The sequence below is a fragment of the Eubalaena glacialis genome, chromosome 4 (genome assembly GCF_028564815.1).
Source record: "Eubalaena glacialis isolate mEubGla1 chromosome 4, mEubGla1.1.hap2.+ XY, whole genome shotgun sequence".
Classification (NCBI taxonomy): domain Eukaryota; kingdom Metazoa; phylum Chordata; class Mammalia; order Artiodactyla; family Balaenidae; genus Eubalaena; species Eubalaena glacialis.
The window spans coordinates 174,756,606-174,774,782 of NC_083719.1; the positions used below are offsets into that span (position 1 = coordinate 174,756,606).

The following is an 18,177-nucleotide window of genomic DNA, read 5'->3' on the forward strand; positions in this document are numbered from 1 at the left end:
AGGAGTTTATGGTTGCCTTTCTTTTCCCTTGACAACAGATATCATGTTCATACATACATATATGCAACATCTTCAATATACAGTGAAAATAGCCAAAATCTTAAGTTCACACCAAGACTGTCACACCACCTGGCATTAGCCTAAGCCTGCCCGCATGCCTGAGCTCTCAACTGGACCCTTGTCACCCAGGCTCTACCCCTGTCATGCCCCCTTTCCCCTGGTGATCCCACAGGCCCAGGGCAACAGCAGCTGGGACAGTGTCCCTCCCCTGTGTCTCAGTTCCCCAGCCTCACATCAGAGGCTGCACATGATCCAGCCCCACCTTAAAAAAATACCACCATTTATTAAGGTTGACTGTGTGCCAGACACTGTGACAAGTGTTTCACAACTGGCTTTGTTGCCTCCACTTTAGACAGGAGAAAACTGAGGCTCAAGGAGGAGAAATCACTTGTCCCAGGTCTCACAGCGGTAGGTGGCCCAGCCAGAACTTAACTCCAGAGGCCTGCATTGAAACCATGTATTCACTCAGCCTACATGACTCCCCATTAATGCAGATGGGAGATGTCCTCCTCCTACTCTGTTCCAGGGGACTCTGGGTGGGCCTGACCAACCTAGAGAAATAGCTGGTTGGGCACCACTTGCAGCCCCCAACCCTCCTCCCTCCCAGTAGTGGCTGGGAAGGGTCCGGAATCAGGAATCAATGGGTAGCTGCAAAGGCCAAAGGTCAGACAGGGGTTTCCTGCCCATCCCTGGGAACTTCCTCCTTCCCGACCCAATTCCCACCTCCTTGATGATCACCACCCTGGAGGACCCCTCCCCGCTCAACTACCCCCCACCCCACTACCCTGGCTAATAGGGGGATGGGTCCCCATGCCACCGACTGCAGCCTGCTGTGCCCCCAACAGGCAGTAGCCAGCAACTGTGTTATCGTCACCTACCCATGGTCCAGCCTCCTTTCCATCCCCTTGCCCCGTTCCCCTCGGATCCTGTCCCTCCCTCCTGTCAGCCTTGACCCCATGGGGCTAGGGGCTGTGTCCCACTCTGTCTCCCCAAGACTGAGGACCCCTCACCGCCAGGCCTGGGGCTCTTGGTGGGGCCTCTGGCATCACCCAGCATAGGGGTTTTCCCTGGAGCTCCTGGATCTGGGGGGACGGGTAGGAGGGCATACCCAGAATCCTTCTTTGCTCCTTGGTCCCGAAATCCCTTCCTTGCCCACCTGGGGGTGACCCACAGTGAAGCTTGACCCCCTCTATCTGGCGCTTCCCCTTCACCATCTCACAGAGCCCCAAGAGGAGTTTTCCAGCAGGAAATGGTAGTAATAATAGCAACGGCAAATCATTTCTCCCAGCCCCCTCCCCGGCCCTGGGACCTGGTACTGTGCCCACCTCATCTCACAGAGGGGAAAACTGAGACACAGACAGGAGAAGCCCCTCACTCAAGCTCACCCTGGCCTCAGGTTCACTGCTGCCTGTGCTTACTAAGCGCCTACATGAGCCGGGCACTGGGTGGGATGACAGCTAGGGGAACCCGCGCCACCGCCACCCACCCATCAGCCCTCTGTGAGGCCTTCCTGTGCCAATTACTGAGCACCTACTGTGTGCCTGGCCCTCAGCTAAGCACTCCGCACAATTTTGCTCCTGTAATCAGCACTGCCATGTAAGATGAGCACAGGGCTTCCCTGGTGACGCAGTGGCTGAGAATCTGCCTGCCAATGCAGGGGACACGGGTTCGAGCCCTGGTCTGGGAAGATCCCACATGCCGTGGAGCAACTGGGCCCCTGAGCCACAACTACTGAGCCTGTGCGTCTGGAGCCTGTGCTCCGCAACAAGAGAGGCCGCGATAGTGAGAGGCCCGCACACCGCAATGAAGATGAAGAGTGGCCCCCGCTTGCCGCAACTAGAGAAAGCCCTCACACAGAAACGAAGACCCAACACAGCCATAAATAAATTAATTAATTAATTAAAAAAAAAAAAAAAAAGATGAGCACACATCTGTAGCCAGCCCTCCCTGAGGGGAGGTGAGTCCAGCTCTGTAAACGACCAGAGTGAGACACCCAAGCGGTCCTTTCTCCTCCCTTCGTCTTGGTATCCTCCTCCCCATGACGGGGATGTTGACATGAGGTCATAGGCAGGTGAGACCAGCTCTGGGCACAAAGCAAGGGCAGGTGGGGAAACTGAGGCTCAGCAAGGCCAAGGACGCCTGGTCACCTAGCCGGTGCCCCACCCAGTGTTAATCAGAGAGGCCCAGACGTGACTTGGTGCCCTCCCCCCTTCCCTTCACAGCCCGGGTGGGAGTGTTGTGATAACCCACAGCCCCCGTTTCCTCCTGGCCAGGAAGGAGCCAGGCAAAGGAAGTATTAAGAGGAGTAATATAAACACTTCCCCCCTCCCCCCTGCCGTGGCAAGGTCTAGAAGGGGCAGAAGCCACCACCCAGAGCAGACCAGCCAGCAGAGCAGTGCCGGTGCACCGGGCAGAAGCTGGGAGGAGATGGGCTTGGCGATGGAGCACGGGGGGTCCTATTCACGGGCAGGGGGCAGCCCGAGGGGCTGCTGGTACTATCTGCGCTATTTTTTCCTCTTTGTCTCGCTCATCCAGTTCCTCATCATCCTGGGCCTTGTCCTCTTTATGGTCTACGGCAACGCGCACGTGAGTACCGAATCCAACCTGCAGGCCACCGAGCGCCGGGCTGACGGCCTCTACGGCCAGGTGGTGGGGCTCACAGCTTCTCAGGCCAACCTGTCCAAGGAGCTCAACCTCACCTCCCGTGCCAAGGATGCCATCATGCAGATGCTGCTAAATGCCCGCCGTGACCTGGACCGAATCAACGCCAGCTTCCGCCAGTGTCAGGCCGACCGGGTAAGTCCACAGGCCGGACACTCGTCCCAGGGAACCCCGCGCTGGTCACCTCACCTCTCTGAGTTTCACTTTCCTCGTTCATGAGACAGGGACAGTCACGAACCCTACATTTTGCGTGCCGAGCCCATGTAGAGAAGCAATGCGTACTTTGTCTGTATATCTCATGCAATATTTGGGACATACTTAGATTAAAACATGATTTGTGGTCTATCTGGAATTCAAGTTGAACTGGGCATCCGGTCTGTTATCAGACCTAGGCCCGTGGCTTAATGTGTATAAAGCACCCAGAATGTACCAGCACACACTAGCTGCAAATAAGAGCTGGCTTAATAAACGCCCAGAGGGTTGGGTTCTTAGTAATTAGTATGGATGGCTCAGGTTTGCCTGAGGCTGGATGTCCGCTTAGGAAATATTATCTCTTCATTGAATCCCAGGAAGTAGGGAGAAGATTTAAAACCGTTTTGCACAGGGGAAATGGAGGCCTAAGAGAAGAGGTGGCTTGTTGGGGGGCGGGGGGCATCAGGGAGCAAAAACAGGCAACCCTGGGTCTCGTGGAGACTGTCATCCCCCCTCGTACCCCCAACTCCTGTCAAACGCACTCAATAAGATCCCCCATGTTCTCACACACACACAATTCCTCTGAGGAGGTCCCGTTCCTGGGAGACACTGAAGAGAGGGTGCCTCCTCAGGCTTTGGCTGGAACAGGGTGAGAGAAGGGGTGGGCAGGGGAAGGGAAGGGTTGGGGAGAGGGGCAGGCTCTCTTTCTCCCACAGGAGGTGTCTGGGCTGTTTGGGGGCAGGGGACCGTGGAAAGAAAAGGCCTTTTCTGGGGCTTCAGACCACCCAGCCCCTGCCACTGGGCAGGAAGGATGTGCACAGTTCCCCTCAGAACTGCCCAGGCAAGGGTGAGGTCTCCCCATCTCATTCCCCCAGGACAGGGCAGGTCCCCCTTAGATCCTCAGAATAAGGTGAGTCCCCCTCAGACCCCCAAATGAGGCAAGTCCCCCCTCAGACCACAGGGCTGGACCATGTACCCTCTCAAATCCTCCCCACCCCTGACAAGGGCAACCCCCTCAGACTTCTCAGTTCCCGGGAATTGGCCCTTTTGGATCTTTCAGGACACACATGGCCTTCCGGTCCAGGAGCCATTAGGAATCGCAGGATCATAAAGTTTTATTCTTTTGTTTTTTGGTTTTTGTTTTTCGTTTTTGGCCGTGCTGCGCCAGGATCTTAGGTCCCCCACCAGGGATGGAACCCATGCCCCATGCAGTGGAAGCGCAGGGTCTTAACCACTGGACCACCAGGGAAATCCCTTTTTTGTTGTTGTTTTTGGTTTGGGGGGTTTTTTGTTTTTATCATAAAGTTTTAGACACTCACACGCATCTCCGAATCCCGGACGGCCCCATCATAGAATATTAGAAATCTAAGAATCTGCCTCTTTACAACTTTAAATTTTGAAAATCGTAGCTTTCCCCCACACCCCCCACCACCAAGTTGACAAATTCCTCTGGCCTGGAACTTCAGGATTTTCTCCAAGGACCCCCAGGAATCGGGCACTGATGCTGGGGAGTAGCCCCACCCCTGCCACGGCAGCCCCACATGTCTCATGGTACCAAGTACGAATTTTGATCTTTCCCTGATCCTGGTGGTGCTATGAGACAGATTTTTTTCTTAAATTCTCTGCAAATGCAGCTGCATTTCTGGCTCTGAGACCCTGGGAGAGAAAGGGGAGATTAACTCAGTGTAGGTTTTTTAGGGTATGCCCCACTCTGCCTGGGTCAAGGAAGCACCTCCACCCAGGATGCATGCGGGAGAGATTTTTTTTTTTCATGGATTTTCTTTATTTAGCATTCGTAATAATCTTTTTGATGGTCAAATTATCCTGAACTAGGCCGTAGGAACACCCGCAATCTGGCTCCTGTGTCTTTTGATGGAACTCCACTAGTCTTTGAGAGCTTCCTTGCTTTATGTCCTAACAAATATTCCAGAAAACCCTTCAGATTGTTTATACTTGTTCACTAATCAATTAGTTCTCTTCCTCTGAGTCCAGGGCAACCATGGCTACTGGAAAGTGAGGGAGAGACTCCTGAATTACTTCATAAAGATGTACCTGAACACTCCTTAACAAGAGAAGATACTTTTTTTTTGTATTGTCAGATTGCACTAGTTCTAAGTAAATATTCTTCTCATCATCTTGACATCTGAGAACCTGTGCAGAAAAATACTTCTGTATTTTTGGGAGCCATTTCCTCCAACTGGAAGAAAACCTCTTTCTCACTTCATCTTTGGAGCCAACTCACACCCTGAGATCTTCCCTTTCTGTAGTTAAGGCTTTTGAAAACAGACGTCACTGGAGCTTCCAGAGCTATTTCTGTCCTCCCCATCCCCAGGTCATTAGGACAGGGCCAGCTTCCAAAGGAGTAAGGACAAAAAGTGACAGAAAGGCAAACCCTCTTCACCCTTCATACCTTTACTTGTTATATTTCTGCAGAGCGTTCTGTTCCAAAGTTTTAAAGACATAAAAAACGTTATGAAGTTAAAATGTAATTCACATGCCATACAATTGGCCCATTTCAAGTGTACATAACAGGGACTTACCTGGCGGTCCAGTGGTTATGACTCACACTTCCACTGTAGGGGACACTGCAGGGGGCACGGGTTCGATCCCTGGTCCGGGAACTAAGATCCTGCATGCCGTGCGGTGCGGCCAAAAAGAATAGTAATAATTAAGTGTATATAATAATAAAAAAAAAAGTGTAGATGAAGAAAAAAAGAAAAAAGTGTACATAACAATGATTTTTAGTACATTCACAGAGTTGGGCAACCGTCAGCACAATTCAGTTTAGAACATTTTCATCACCCCCAAGAGAAACCCCATCAGCAGTCACTTCCCATTCCCCCTCACCCAGCCCCTGACAAACACAAATCTGCTTTATGTTTCTATGGATTTACTTACTCTAGATATTTCATTTAAATGCAATCATGCACTATATGACCTTTTGTGTCTGGGTTCTCACCCTCAGCATAATGTTTTCAAGGTTCATCCACATTGTAGCGTGTGTCAGTGCTTCATTCCTTTCGATAGTCGAATAATATTCCACTGTATGGATTGATCACGTTTTATCCATTCATCTGTTGATGAAACACTTGGGTTGTTTCTACCTTTTAGCTACTGTGATTAGTGCTGCTGTGAATATTTGTGTGCAAGTTTTAGCGTGAACATATGCTTCCATTGTTCTTGGGTATATATACCTAGGAGTGGAATTGCTGGGTCACAGTGTAATTCTATGTTTAACTTTTTGAAAAACTGCTAGACTGCTTTCCACTGTGGCTCCACCATTTTTACATTCCCATCAGTACTGCCTGAGAATTCTGTTTCTCCATATCCTTACCAACACTTGTCCATTCTTGTTTTTTGTTTTATTTATAGCCATCCTAATGGCTGTGAGGTGATATCTCATCACGGTTTTCATTTGCATTTCCTGATGACTGAAGATGATGAACACCTTTTGATGTGCTGGTTGACCTTTTATATATCTTCTCTGGAGAAATGTATATTCAGATGCTTTGCCTATTTTTCAATTGGGTTGTTTTTTATTATTAATTTCTAAGAGTTTACTTTTATATATTCTGGTTACTATTCTCATCATCAGACACATGATTTGCAAATAGTTTCCCATCTATGGGTTGTTTTTTTCCCTTTCTTAACGTTGTCCTTTCAAGCACAAAAGTTTTTAATTTTAAGTCCAATTTATCTGCTTTTTCTTTTGTTGCTTGTGCTTTTGGTGTCATATCTAAGAAACCATTGCCAAATCCAAAGTCATGCAGAGTTAACACCTGTTTTCTTCTAAGGAGTTTTATAGCTTAAGCCCTTACATTTAGGTCTTGGACCCATCTTGAGGTAATTTTTGTATATGGTGTGAGGTAGGGGTCCAAATTCATTCCTTAGTATGTGGCTGTCCAGGTGTGCCAGCACCACCTGTTGAAGAGAATCTTCTTTCCCATGAAACGATCTTGGCACCTGTATTAGTTTGCTAGGCCTGTCTTACAGTACCACAAATCAGGTGGCTTAAATAACAGAAACTTATTTTCGCACAAGCACAAGATCAAGATGTTGGCGGAATTGTTTCCTTCCCAGGCCTATCAGGATCTGTTCCATGTCTCTCTCCTTGGCCTGTTGATGGCTGTCTTCTCCCTGTGTCTTCACATCATCTTCCCTCTGTGCATGTCTGGGTGTCCAGATTTCCTCTTATAAGGACCCCAGTCATATTGGATTAGGGCCCACCCTAATGACCTCATCTTAACTTAACTTCCTCTTTAAAGACCCTGTCTCCAAATACATTTACGTTCTGAGGTCCTGAGAATCAGGGCTTCAACATGGGAATTTGGGGTGGGGGACACAATCCAGCCCATAACAGCATTCTTGTCAAAAAAAAAATCTGTTTTTTGGGGAATTCCGTGGTGGTCCAGTGGTTGGGACTAAGCGCTTTCACTGCCGAGGGCACAGGTTCAATCCCTGGTTGGAGAATTAAGATCCCCCAAGCCACACAGAGCAACCAAAATCCGTTTTTAATTGGCCGTAAATGTTTTCAAGTTTAATTCAAGTTGTAGAATGTATCAGTGCTTTGTTCCTTTTTATTGCCAAATAGTATTAATCATAACTATTTTTATCTTGGTTGACTAAAATGCCTAGGGAAAGAGGTGGGGTTTTTAAAAATTAATTAATTTATTTATTTTGGCTGCGTTGGGTCTTCATTGCTGCGCGCAGACTTTTCTCTAGTTGCGGCCAGCGGGGGCTACTCTTCGTTGCGGTGTGTGGACTCCTCATTGCAGTGGCTTCTCTTGTTGCGGAGCACGGGCTCTAGACACACGGGCTTCAGTAGTTGTGGCATGTGGGCTCAGTAGTTGTGGCTCTCGGGCTCTAGAGCACAGGCTCAGTAGTTGTGGTGCACAGGCTTAGTTGCTCCACGGCATGTGGGATCTTCCCAGACCAGGGATCGAACCCGCGTCCCCTGCATTGGCAGGCGGATTCTTAACCATTGCACCACCAGGGAAGTCCAGGTGGGGTTCCTTTTAACTTTTTTTTTAATTGAATGAATGAAAGATCCTTTAAATTCTATAGTGCTTTACAGTTTTCAAAAGTTTCACACACATGATTTCATACAATCCTATAATACCCTTTTTTAAATTTCCTACCCCTATATTCCCCCTCCTCTCTTCCCTCTCCCCACTGGTAACCACTAGTTTGTTCTTTATCTGTGAGTCTGCTTCTGTTTTGTTATATTCACTAGTTTGTTGTATTTTTTAGATTCCACATATAAGTGATATCATACAGTATTTGTCTTTCTCTGTCTAACTTATTTCACTTAGCATAATGCCCTCCAAGTCCATCCATGTTGCTGCAAATGGCAAAATTTTCATTCTTTTTTATGGCTGAGTAGTATTCCATTGTCTATAATCCTAACAACTTTTGAAGATCAGACCAGCATCCCCTGTAGAGAAGCCATGTCCTTGTGAACTGTGCCAACACAGACCACCTAGGTGCTGGATCTGGGGCCCCAGCCCTGAGAATCTGGGCAGCGCCAGGGGCAGGGGTGTCCCACAGGAACTGGACACTGAGCTCTGTCCTGTGTCTCATCCGGGCAGGTGATCTACATGAACAACCAGCGATACATGGCTGCCATCATCTTGAGCGAGAAACAATGCCAAGAACACCTCAAGGAAACTAACAAGAGCTGCGATGGTGAGTGGGTTAGGGTTAGGGTTACAGTTATGGACAGTGGAGAGAAGGGTAGCTGACTCCCCACCCAGTCTCTTGGCAACCCCCAACCTTCTCTGACTCTTATGGTCCTATACCCTTAGCTTTGGCCCTCACACTGAACCAGAAAGCCAAGACACTGGAGGTGGAGCTGGCAAAGGAGAAGGTGGTATGTACCAAAGACAAGGACGGTCTGGGGTTGGGCAAGCGAGTGACGGAGGAACAGCTGGCCGAGTGCAGCAAAGCCCGGGAGCAGCAACGGCAGGAGAGACAGCTGGCCGAGAACCGGCTGCAGAAGGTGCAGGACCTCTGCCTCCCGCTGGACAAGGACAAGTTCGAGATGGAGCTGCGCAACCTCTGGAGGGACTCCATCATCCCGCGCTCCCTGGACAGCCTGGGCTACAATATGTTCCATCCCATCGGCTCAGAACTGGCCTCCATCCGGAGAATCTGCGACCACATGCCCACCCTCATGAGCTCCAAGGTGGAGGAGCTGGCCCGGAGCTTGCGGGCTGGCATCGAGCGCGTGACCCGGGAGAACTCGGACCTCCAGCGCCAGAAGCTGGAGGCCGAACAGGGTCTGCGCGCCAGTCAGGAGGCCAAGGAGAAGGTGGAGAAGGAGGCCCAGGCCCGGGAGGTCAAGCTCCAGGCTGAATGTGCCCGGCAGACCCAGCTGGCCCTGGAGGAGAAAGCGGTGCTGCGGAAGGAGCGTGACAACCTGGCCAAGGAGCTGGAGGAGAAGAAGCGGGAGGCTGAACAGCTCAAGATGCAGCTGGCGGTCAGCAACTCGGCCCTGGACACCTGCATCAAGGCTAAGGTGCGCCAGAGGTCCCTGGCTTCAGGTTGCGTTGGGGGTGGGTCTGGAGGCCAAGTTGATGGCGATGTTGAAGTTGGGTTTGAACTTTTCTTTTCTTTTTTTTTTTTTTATCTTGGTGTTGAGGTTGGCTTCCCAGTCTAGGTTGGGTTACTTAGACTCACTTGAGAATTTCACTGGTTTCACTGATGTTAGGATTGAGGCAGAGCTTGGAATGGGGATCAGCATTGAGAAACTGGTGTCGGGTTAAGACTGGAGTTGGAGGTCGGGTGGCTGTCAGGTCCAGGGTTGAGTGAGGGGCAAATCTAGGATTGTGGTTGCTTTGGGATTGGGGTGAGCTGAGACACTGAGGGTGGATTTAGGCTTGAGGCTGAGATCAGACATGGGTGACTGTGAGTCTAGAATTGGCTTTAGGATTATGGTTACGTATTAACATAAGGATTTTATTGGCATTAGGATTGGGGTGGAGTTTGGATTGGGAATGACATTAAGAAAGGGTTAAGGATTGGAGTTGAGTTTAGGAAGGCAGGTGGGCCTCAAAATTGGCTTAAGGTTAGGATTAGGGACTCATCCAGTGTTGGTGTCAGGGTTGGGATGGGTTTGAGTTGAGTTGAAGGATCAGGGGGCACCAGGTTGAGGATTAGAAGTGATACTGGGGTTAGGGTGAGGGTTAAGGCAGGTCTAGAGAAAGGCTTGATGTGGTCTCTAAATTTGTGGTTAGAGTTGGGTCAAGGTGAGTTCTTGGTGACTCCTGTGTCTAGAGTTGATTTGGGTTAAGGTTAGGGTTCCATGTAAGATTTAATTAGTCTTAAAATTAGGTTGAGTTTGGAGTTTGGATTGTGAGGAAAGGTTAAAAGGTGGGTCAGGGGTCACATGCAGGGTGGCTCTTGGATCAAGGATTTGGTGAAGAGTGAATCTAGGGTTTCAGTGGGTTTGGGATTGCATTGAGTTGAGGCTAGAGTTGAGGCTCAGGCAGGTGTAGGGGGCTGGTGGGCCTAGAGATGATTAGAAGTTTGGGGCCAAGGGCGGATTCAGAACTTCATGGGCATTAAGATTGGAATTGGCATTGACCATGGGCTAGGAGATGAGATTGGGTTGCATTTAGGGTGGCTGGTGTTAGGATATATTTGAAGTGAAGGATTAGGTGAGCCTGGGGTTCGAGTGCGGGTCAAGACTGGGTCTAGTGTAGAAGCCGGGTGGATGTTGATCTTGGGCTGAGGCTGGGCTGGGGTTCTAACTCAGGTGGAGGCTGAGGTCTAAGGTTGAGCTGGGGTTGAGTGTGGTATTGGGAAGGTATTTATGGGTGGTCGTAGTGGAGTGCAGGGCTGGGGCTGAGGGAATGGGGGTGGGGGGTAGATTTTTCATAGCGGCTGGGTCTAGGGGATGGGTTATGGTCAGCGTTAGATGTAAAGTTATGATCAGATCAGGTTTGTCATTGGGACTGGGGAGGTTCAGTTTTCAGGTTGGGATCCGATTTTAGGTGACTGAGTTCAGAACTGGTTTGGGATTTCAGGTTTGGAAAGATTCTCTCAGGGTTGGGCTGGGTTGGGTGGATGGACTCAACTGGGGTCTTGGATTGGAGTCAGGCTGGCGCCAAGGCTTTAATGGAGACTGTGGCAGGACCCCTGCAGAGTGGGGTCTCCGGGGGCTGCCGAGGGAAGCCGGTCCCTGCAGTCCCCAGTCATTTGAAGGCAGGTGTCTACAGGTGATTATATATCCATCATCACATGTGTCCTTCTCCATGGGTATCTGTCTGTTTTTTCTGCCCTGGAAGGAACTCAGGTCTCCAAGGGTGTGGAGAGGCAGGAAACTCCCTGGGACTCGTGTTTGGGAGCCCTGGCCTCCACCAACCTCCTTTCACCCTTCTTCCCACAGTCGCAGCCAATACCAGTGCCAAGACCTGCAGGCCCTGCCCCCAATCCCCCGCCCATTGGTGAGTGACAGAGGGCAGAGCCAGAAAAGGGGGACGGATTCCACCTTGTATCCTGGGTTGCCAGCCCATTCCCTGACCCTGGAGCCGGGGGTGGGTGGGTGGGGGGGTTGGTGGGGGGGTGGGGGGGTTACTAAGGCATTAGGTCGGGGCTGACCCCTCCCTCTCTCGGCAGACCCAGCTGGGCTGGAGGAATTCAAGAGGAGGATCCTGGAGTCCCAGCGACCCCCTGCCAGCAGTGTCTTAGCATCAGCCAGGTGAGGCTCTGGACAGGCTGAGATAGTTCAGTCTCAGGCTTTGGATGAGGCTGGGTACAGGACTAGGGGTGGAGGGAGGCTCGTATCACACTTGTTGCTTCCTTAATCGAGCACTTGCTGTATACCAGGCCCTATGCTGGACCCAGGGGACACAGCAGTGAACAAGACACACACAGTTCCATTCATGAAACTCCCTGAGTAGTGGGCCAAAGAGACAATGAAGGAGGCAGGGTAAGAAGAGTGGCCAAGAACCTACCACGATTGGATGCTTACTGTGATCTTGGCACAGTCCTAAGCACTCTGCCCAATTAACTCATTTAGTCCTCAGAATCCTAATCCGTGGGTGAGCTACTGTTATCCCCACTTTCTGGATGAAGCAAATGAGGCACAGAGAGGGTGTGCATCGTGCCCCAGGTAACACAGCCAGAGCTGGAACATGAACCTAGGCGATCAGACTCCAGACAGGAAAGGGAGGGCCTGGGTGAGGAAGGGACCTTTGAGCTGGAGGCTAGACAAGAGCTGGCCCGGGGGAAGGCAAGGGGAACAGTGCTCCAGGCGGCAAGAACAGCCAGGGCAAAGGCCCTGTGGCCAGACTAGGGTGGCAGAAGTGAACGGAGCCGAGGAAGGGGAAGAGGGAGAGCAGTGTCCGAGAGTGACCCTGGGCCTCTCACTCCACCCTTCTGAGCCGCACTTTCTACTTCTACAAAAATGGGGGTCTCTGAAATCAAAGGCATGCAAATGCTTTGCCAGCCGTCAAGTGCTGTCCACACATGGCTGGAGCAAGGAACCCAGGGCCTCAGTGGGGAGCATCAAGGGTGCCTGGCACACGATCAGGTGATGGCTCCATGCCTTTGACCCCCTCACTGCCTCCCAGGGCCTGGTCATCTGTTGGATGACACCCTGTGCGTCACGGGGAAGGTGACTCAGACCACAGCTCCAAGAACACCCTGTGCTCCCTCCAGGGTCGCTCCTACACTCCCCCCACCCACCCCCCACCCCCTACCCTGTTCAGGACCACACTGCTGACCTAGGATTTGCATCCCATTTGCAGTTTAGGACCTGAGGTTCGAGGAGGTGTGTGGGATTTTTCTCAGACTCCTCTGATCCCAAAGCCTGTGCCATCAACAGTTTTGCCACCAGGCTATTGTCAAGCTAGGTCTATTTCAGCCCCAGGGTGCTAAACAAAGCCCTTTCCAAACGTCTGTCATTAATTCCCCATGGTCCTCCCCACCCAGCTCCATCTTCACTATGCCTCTTCTTACATACTCCCCCTGACGGGGAGCTCACCCTCTTGCGGAACTGGGTCCCCTCGCTCTGGATGGCTCTGCCTGGGAGAAATACCTCAGCCTTGGGCGGCCTGCAGAGAGGGAAGCAAGGGGGTAGGGAGAAGACCCTGCTCTGAACAAACAGTTTTCCTCTCTCCATCTTGGCCTGAAGCCATCATGGCAAGGAAGGAGGTTCTATTATTATCCCCATTTCTCAGAGGAGGGAACTGAGGCCCCAGGGAAGTGATCAGCCCGGGGTCATGCGTCAGCAAGTCAGGGCTGGAGCCAGGCTCCCAGTCCAAGCCTGTCCCGGTCCCAGCTGAGGATGGGGAAGCTCTTGACATTGTTTACCCCAAATGACGTACCCCCCCCCGCCCCCCGCCGTGGAGGAAACAATGTGTACTTAAGCCTGGGCCCCTCCTGCTTCTCTCTGCAGTATCACAGGAAGGGCTTCTGGCCCATGGGCTCCCGCCTTGATTTGCCTTCCTCTGAGAGAGGGGCCGGGGATGAGCAGGCTGGGGTCTTCGGATCTGGTTTTGAGCCCCAGCTCGGCCAGGCACTCAGTGGACAGCCAGTGAGTGACTGAATCGTAACGTCCAAATTTTATATGCACCCAACAGGGGACCAGATCCGAGGCCCCGCATCAAATCACCCACCCCATGATGGGGACTGTTGATTCCTTTTCCACTCTTATTCCTTCTGGGCCTCAAGAAAGTCTGTGCTGCTGCTAACTCACCCTAATGCCTCCCAGACCCTTGCAGTTCTCCCGTATTCACAGAGGGAGGGCAGACCCAGGCTCCGGCGTCAGCTGCACTTGAGGACATGGTCTTGCTTTTTCATTGAACATTTTTAAGTGGTTTTCTATTAATGGTAAATGCACCAGCTTTCTTTTACTTGGTAAGACTGAGTATCCTTTGGAGATCACTTTATTTAAATTAAAAAAACACAACACAATGGACATGAAGACACATATTAAGTGAATATTGGTTTAGCGGCTACGTGGCTGGAGATGGCACAAGTCGCAATGTGGAAGGTTGAAGATGGGAGCTCAGCCCTGGCTCTGAGCCGAGCACACAGCAAGTGTCGATTCAAGTTCACTGCCATCACTATGACCATTTGTTTTTTCATTCAACCCATATTTCTCGAGCAGCTGCTGGGTGCTGAGGACACAGGGAGGAATAAGGCACAGAAATCCAAATCCCCACCCTCGTGCGGCTGACAGTCTAGTGGGGGAGATGGATGACAAACCAGATGAGTGAGCTGTGATAGGGACCCTTGGTGATGAGTGAGACAGAAGAGGGATGAGGGAGCTTGAGGAGGTTGGAATTTTCCACAGGGGTGGGGTTGGGCCGGGCCAGGGCAGGCTTCATTGAGGAGGTGACATTTGAGCAGAGAACTAAAGAAGATGAGGGAGGAGCCATGAGGGGATTCTCAGAAGGGTGCAAAGGCCCTGAGGCAGGACCATCCATGCCTGGTGAGTTTGAGTGAGGCAGCTGGTGTGGCTGGAGCTGAGTGATGGAGGGGAGAGTGGGAGGAGGTGAGGTCAGGACAAATCAGGCAGGGCCTTGGGGCTGCAGTGAGGACTTTGGGAGCCCTGGGAAGGCTGTGAACAGCAGAGGATGTGACCCGACTCAGGTGTTCACAGGCTCATTCTGGTCGCTGTTGTGGAGGGTGAAGGTGGGAACCTGGGACAGGGGTGAAGGCGACTGTGCTGGTCCAGATGAGCGATGGGGCTTAGGAGCCCCAGTCTCTGAAAATGGCCAGGGATGACCCTCCCTTGCAGGCTGGTGAGCAGGAGTGGTTAAAGGATGTCTGTCAGGGCTGCCTTGGAGCCTGTGAATCCTGGTAGAGGACAGAGCCTGGAGCTGGGAAGGGGGGGACCAGAGCCAGCCAAGGAACATGAGGCTGCGGGGGCCCCAGGGAAGAGCCAGGGAAGGAAGGGAGGGGGCCAGCGGAAGCAGGACTTGGCTGAGGCCCCCACCTCCCCCATCAGGAAACAGCCTCTGAGCCAACCTCTGACCCCTTGTGAGAACCTTTGGCAGGCCGAGGAGGGGGAGGGGCATTCCAGACAGCGGGATGGCTCCTGCAAAGGCAAGGGGGAGGGGCGGAAGTGAAGTGATGGCTCTGAGAATTTGTGGGGTACTTTGTCAGGTTTTGATTCCCCAGTGGGGAGGCCTGGTGGAGGCATAGTGGGTGGAGCCTTGAATGCCAGATACAGAAGACCTGGCTTTGTCCCGAGGGCGCTGGGGAGCCATGGGAGCATGTGAGTAGGGGCAGGCTCATTAGAAAAACCCTCCTGGGAATGAGTGAGGGGCCAGGTCTAGGTCAGTTCTGTGTAGACCAAAGAGGGAAACTGAGGCCCTTCCTGGGGGACGGGGGTCCAGGGACTTTGGGCAAACACCCAGGATCCCCAGGGCCTTAGGGAGCAAAGGGGAGAGAGTCAGACAGACTGCAACAGAGGCCTGGAGCGCAGGAGGTGGCCCCTCTGAACCTCAGTCTGTATAATGGATAGGCACACATCTCAGTCCCACCTGTGTCCCACAGAGAGGTTCAACAAGACGAAATCTAAGGGGAGGTTGAAACCGGAAGGAGCCCTAGGGTTCTTGGGAGCAAGAAGGGGCCCAGGGTAAGAGGCAGGCCCAGGCGAGGTCTGTCCTGCCGTCTGTCTGTCTGACTGACTATTGTATTCCCATCTCCTTCCTGCCCCAGTGGCTGAGGAGGCTCTAGGCCCCGAGGACCGAGGGGTGGCCCCGACTCACCGGTCTGGAGACTAGGTGCAGCGAGACGCCCACGGCGAGGGACACAGCCAGGGTGGAGTCAGACGACGCGCGCGCACCAAAGTGGGCGCCCTTGACCTGCGTCCTCTGCTCATCCTCCGCCACACCCCACCCACACCCCCTAACACTCTCTCCGCACCACACAATCCCTCACCCCCTAGATGCCGGGACGACGTCACAGATGCAGTGACATCAATCACATAGACATGGTGCTGACGTCACACAGAGACAAGGCAATGACATCACAGAGATACACGGCGACATCACACACGCACTTTCTGCCCAGCCCTTGCCCAAAATCACATCCCTTCGTGCACGCGGGTCAAGGCACCCACAGCATGCCACTCATCTGGAGCATCTTAGCGCTCCAGGTCTGGGGGAGTGAGAACAGGAAGACATTCACCTTCGTCCTCCCCTGAGAGTCTCCAGGCCCCCAAGAGAGGGAGCATCTGGTCCAGGGGACCCCTCGGAGCCCGCGAGGGTGCTGCCCCTTCACTCTCTCTCCCCTCCATATCCAGCCCTGCCTGTGGCCCATATAAATGTTAGTGGCACTAAATAAATGTTATCAAATCCCTTCAAAGACTCCAGAGTCATGATTTCTGCTTTGAAAAGTCACCACCAGGCTCCGAGTGAGAAAAAAACTAGAAATAAGATGAAAGCTGAAGAATCCCGTCCCCGGGCTTCCCCGGTGGCGCAGTGGTTGAGAATCTTCCTGCCAATGCAGGGGACACGGGTTCGAGCCCTGGTCTGGGAAGATCCCACATGCCGCGGAGCAACTGGGCCCGTGAGCCACAACTACTGAGCCTGCGTGTCTGGAGCCTGTGCTCCGCAACAAGAGAGGCCGCGATAGTGAGAGGCCCGCGCACCGCAATGAAGAGTGGCCCCCACTCACCGCAACTAGAGAAAGCCCACGCACAGAAACGAAGACCCAACACAGCCAAAAATAAATAAAGTGTAAAATTAAAAAAAAAAAAGAATCCCGTCCCCAGCGTCCCCAGGTCAGAAGACCCTTCAACCTGGAACAAACGTGAGTAGACACCAGCTTCCCCCAAGCTGTAGGCATCTCCATATGTGAAGACAAATGGCAAAATCATAGTCAATAAGGGTTTCATGAAATGCCTACAAAACCCCACATTGTGACAGCATTGTTGTCAATTTAGTGTTTTTTTAAAAGAGCAGATTTTTTTCCTATTTTTAAAAAAAAATAGCAGATATTTAAAAAGCAGTTTCTTAAATAAATACAAATAAAAAGCGGTTTCTGAAAAAGCAGATTATCTATTTGTAGCTTTTGTTTTTGCTAGGTTTGCAGAGATTCCCCCAGGTACAGACAACAATTACTGAGGTACCACAGCCTGTTTTGCAGGAACTCCTCCTCGCCAAAATGATTCCAGAACAATATCACAAAAGTCCCAGGCATTTGTTTCGTTTGAGGTTTTTTGGTGGGAAGATGGGATGTTAGAAAGGGCACCAGTGTCCAGTTAGGGAGCACTTCAACTCACCGATCACTAAATTAGCAGGAAGCCGGGGAAATTTTGCACATTAGAGGAACACAGGGAAATCACAACGTACCCAACAGACTGGGGAAAAAAATGTTAAAAAGCTATAATACCGACTGTTGGTGAAGATGTAGAGAAAAGGGCATTTTCCTACGTGACTGGTAGAAATGCACATCTCATCCTGGCCCTTCTGGAAATTAGTTTGATGATATTTAATAAAAATGAAGACAGGGAATTCCCTGGTAGTCCAGTGGGTAGGACTCTGCCCTTTCACTGACCAGGGTCCGGGTTCAATCCCTGGTCGGGCAACTAAGATCCCGCAAGCTGTGTGGCGTGGCCAAAAAAAGAAAAGCGAAGACATACAAATCCTTTGGCTCAGTAACCCCATTCCTGGGACTTTATCCCTGAGAAGTGAAAACTCCAGGAAACAAAGCAAATGGCCATTGGTAGTAAACGGCCTAAAAACTGTGGTCTAGAATCTCAGCTTGTCTGTCTCTCCACTTTGATTCCCTCCCAGCCCATCCCCTGGGACCTTGGACACGGAGGGGATGAATCACGAGGAGCCGAGGCTGGCAACGCCACGCTTAGGGCAGGCTAGTCAGGAGGGACAAAGGAGCGATATTTCCTGGATACAGAAACCCGGGCGAGAGACGGGCCGCTGCAGGAAACACTCGGCTGGGGCCCCGCCAAGCAAGGGCAGGAGGGTCAGCCAGGCCTGGCCGCCCAGACGGGCCAGTCTGGAGGCCCCAAGGAAGCAGGGACGTCCCTGACCCTGAGCCTACTGCCTGAGCAGCCTGGAGTCCTGGGGAGGATGCTGACAGCAGCCAGTCCCAGCAACCATGGGACACCTGAGTTTGGCTTCCAGACTCTGACGTTCCTGCATTCGAATCTTGGCTCAGTCAATCTCAGCCTCCATTTACTCACCTAGAAATAAGTGTAATAATAATCACCCTAGGGACTTCCCTGGCGGTCCAGTGGTTAAGATTACGTGCTTCCACTGCAGCGGGCAAGGGTTCGATCTCTTG

The 18,177-nt window shown here is 51.8% G+C and overlaps 1 protein-coding gene across 1 annotated transcript; it reads left to right on the forward strand.

Annotated features, from left to right (window-relative positions):
• The first annotated feature begins 2,381 nt into the window (after window positions 1-2,381).
• Window positions 2,382-16,236, forward strand: PLVAP (plasmalemma vesicle associated protein). The gene is made up of 6 exons (XM_061190267.1): window positions 2,382-2,856; window positions 8,502-8,598; window positions 8,718-9,430; window positions 11,303-11,360; window positions 11,533-11,614; window positions 15,589-16,236. Exons 1-6 carry the CDS (start codon window positions 2,488-2,490, stop codon window positions 15,593-15,595), a joined length of 1,326 nt encoding a protein of 441 aa, XP_061046250.1. The 5' UTR covers window positions 2,382-2,487; the 3' UTR covers window positions 15,596-16,236.
• Window positions 16,237-18,177: the final 1,941 nt, after the last annotated feature.

Excerpts from the sequence above, each read along its gene's own strand:
- PLVAP (XM_061190267.1), top strand. The coding sequence starts at position 2,488 with ATGGGCTTGGCGATGGAGCACGGGGGGTCCTATTCACGGGCAGGGGGC. Across the intron at positions 9,431-11,302 it reads ACACCTGCATCAAGGCTAAG|TCGCAGCCAATACCAGTGCC; the intron begins GTGCGCCAGAGG and ends TTCTTCCCACAG. Across the intron at positions 11,361-11,532 it reads CCCCAATCCCCCGCCCATTG|ACCCAGCTGGGCTGGAGGAA; the intron begins GTGAGTGACAGA and ends CTCTCTCGGCAG.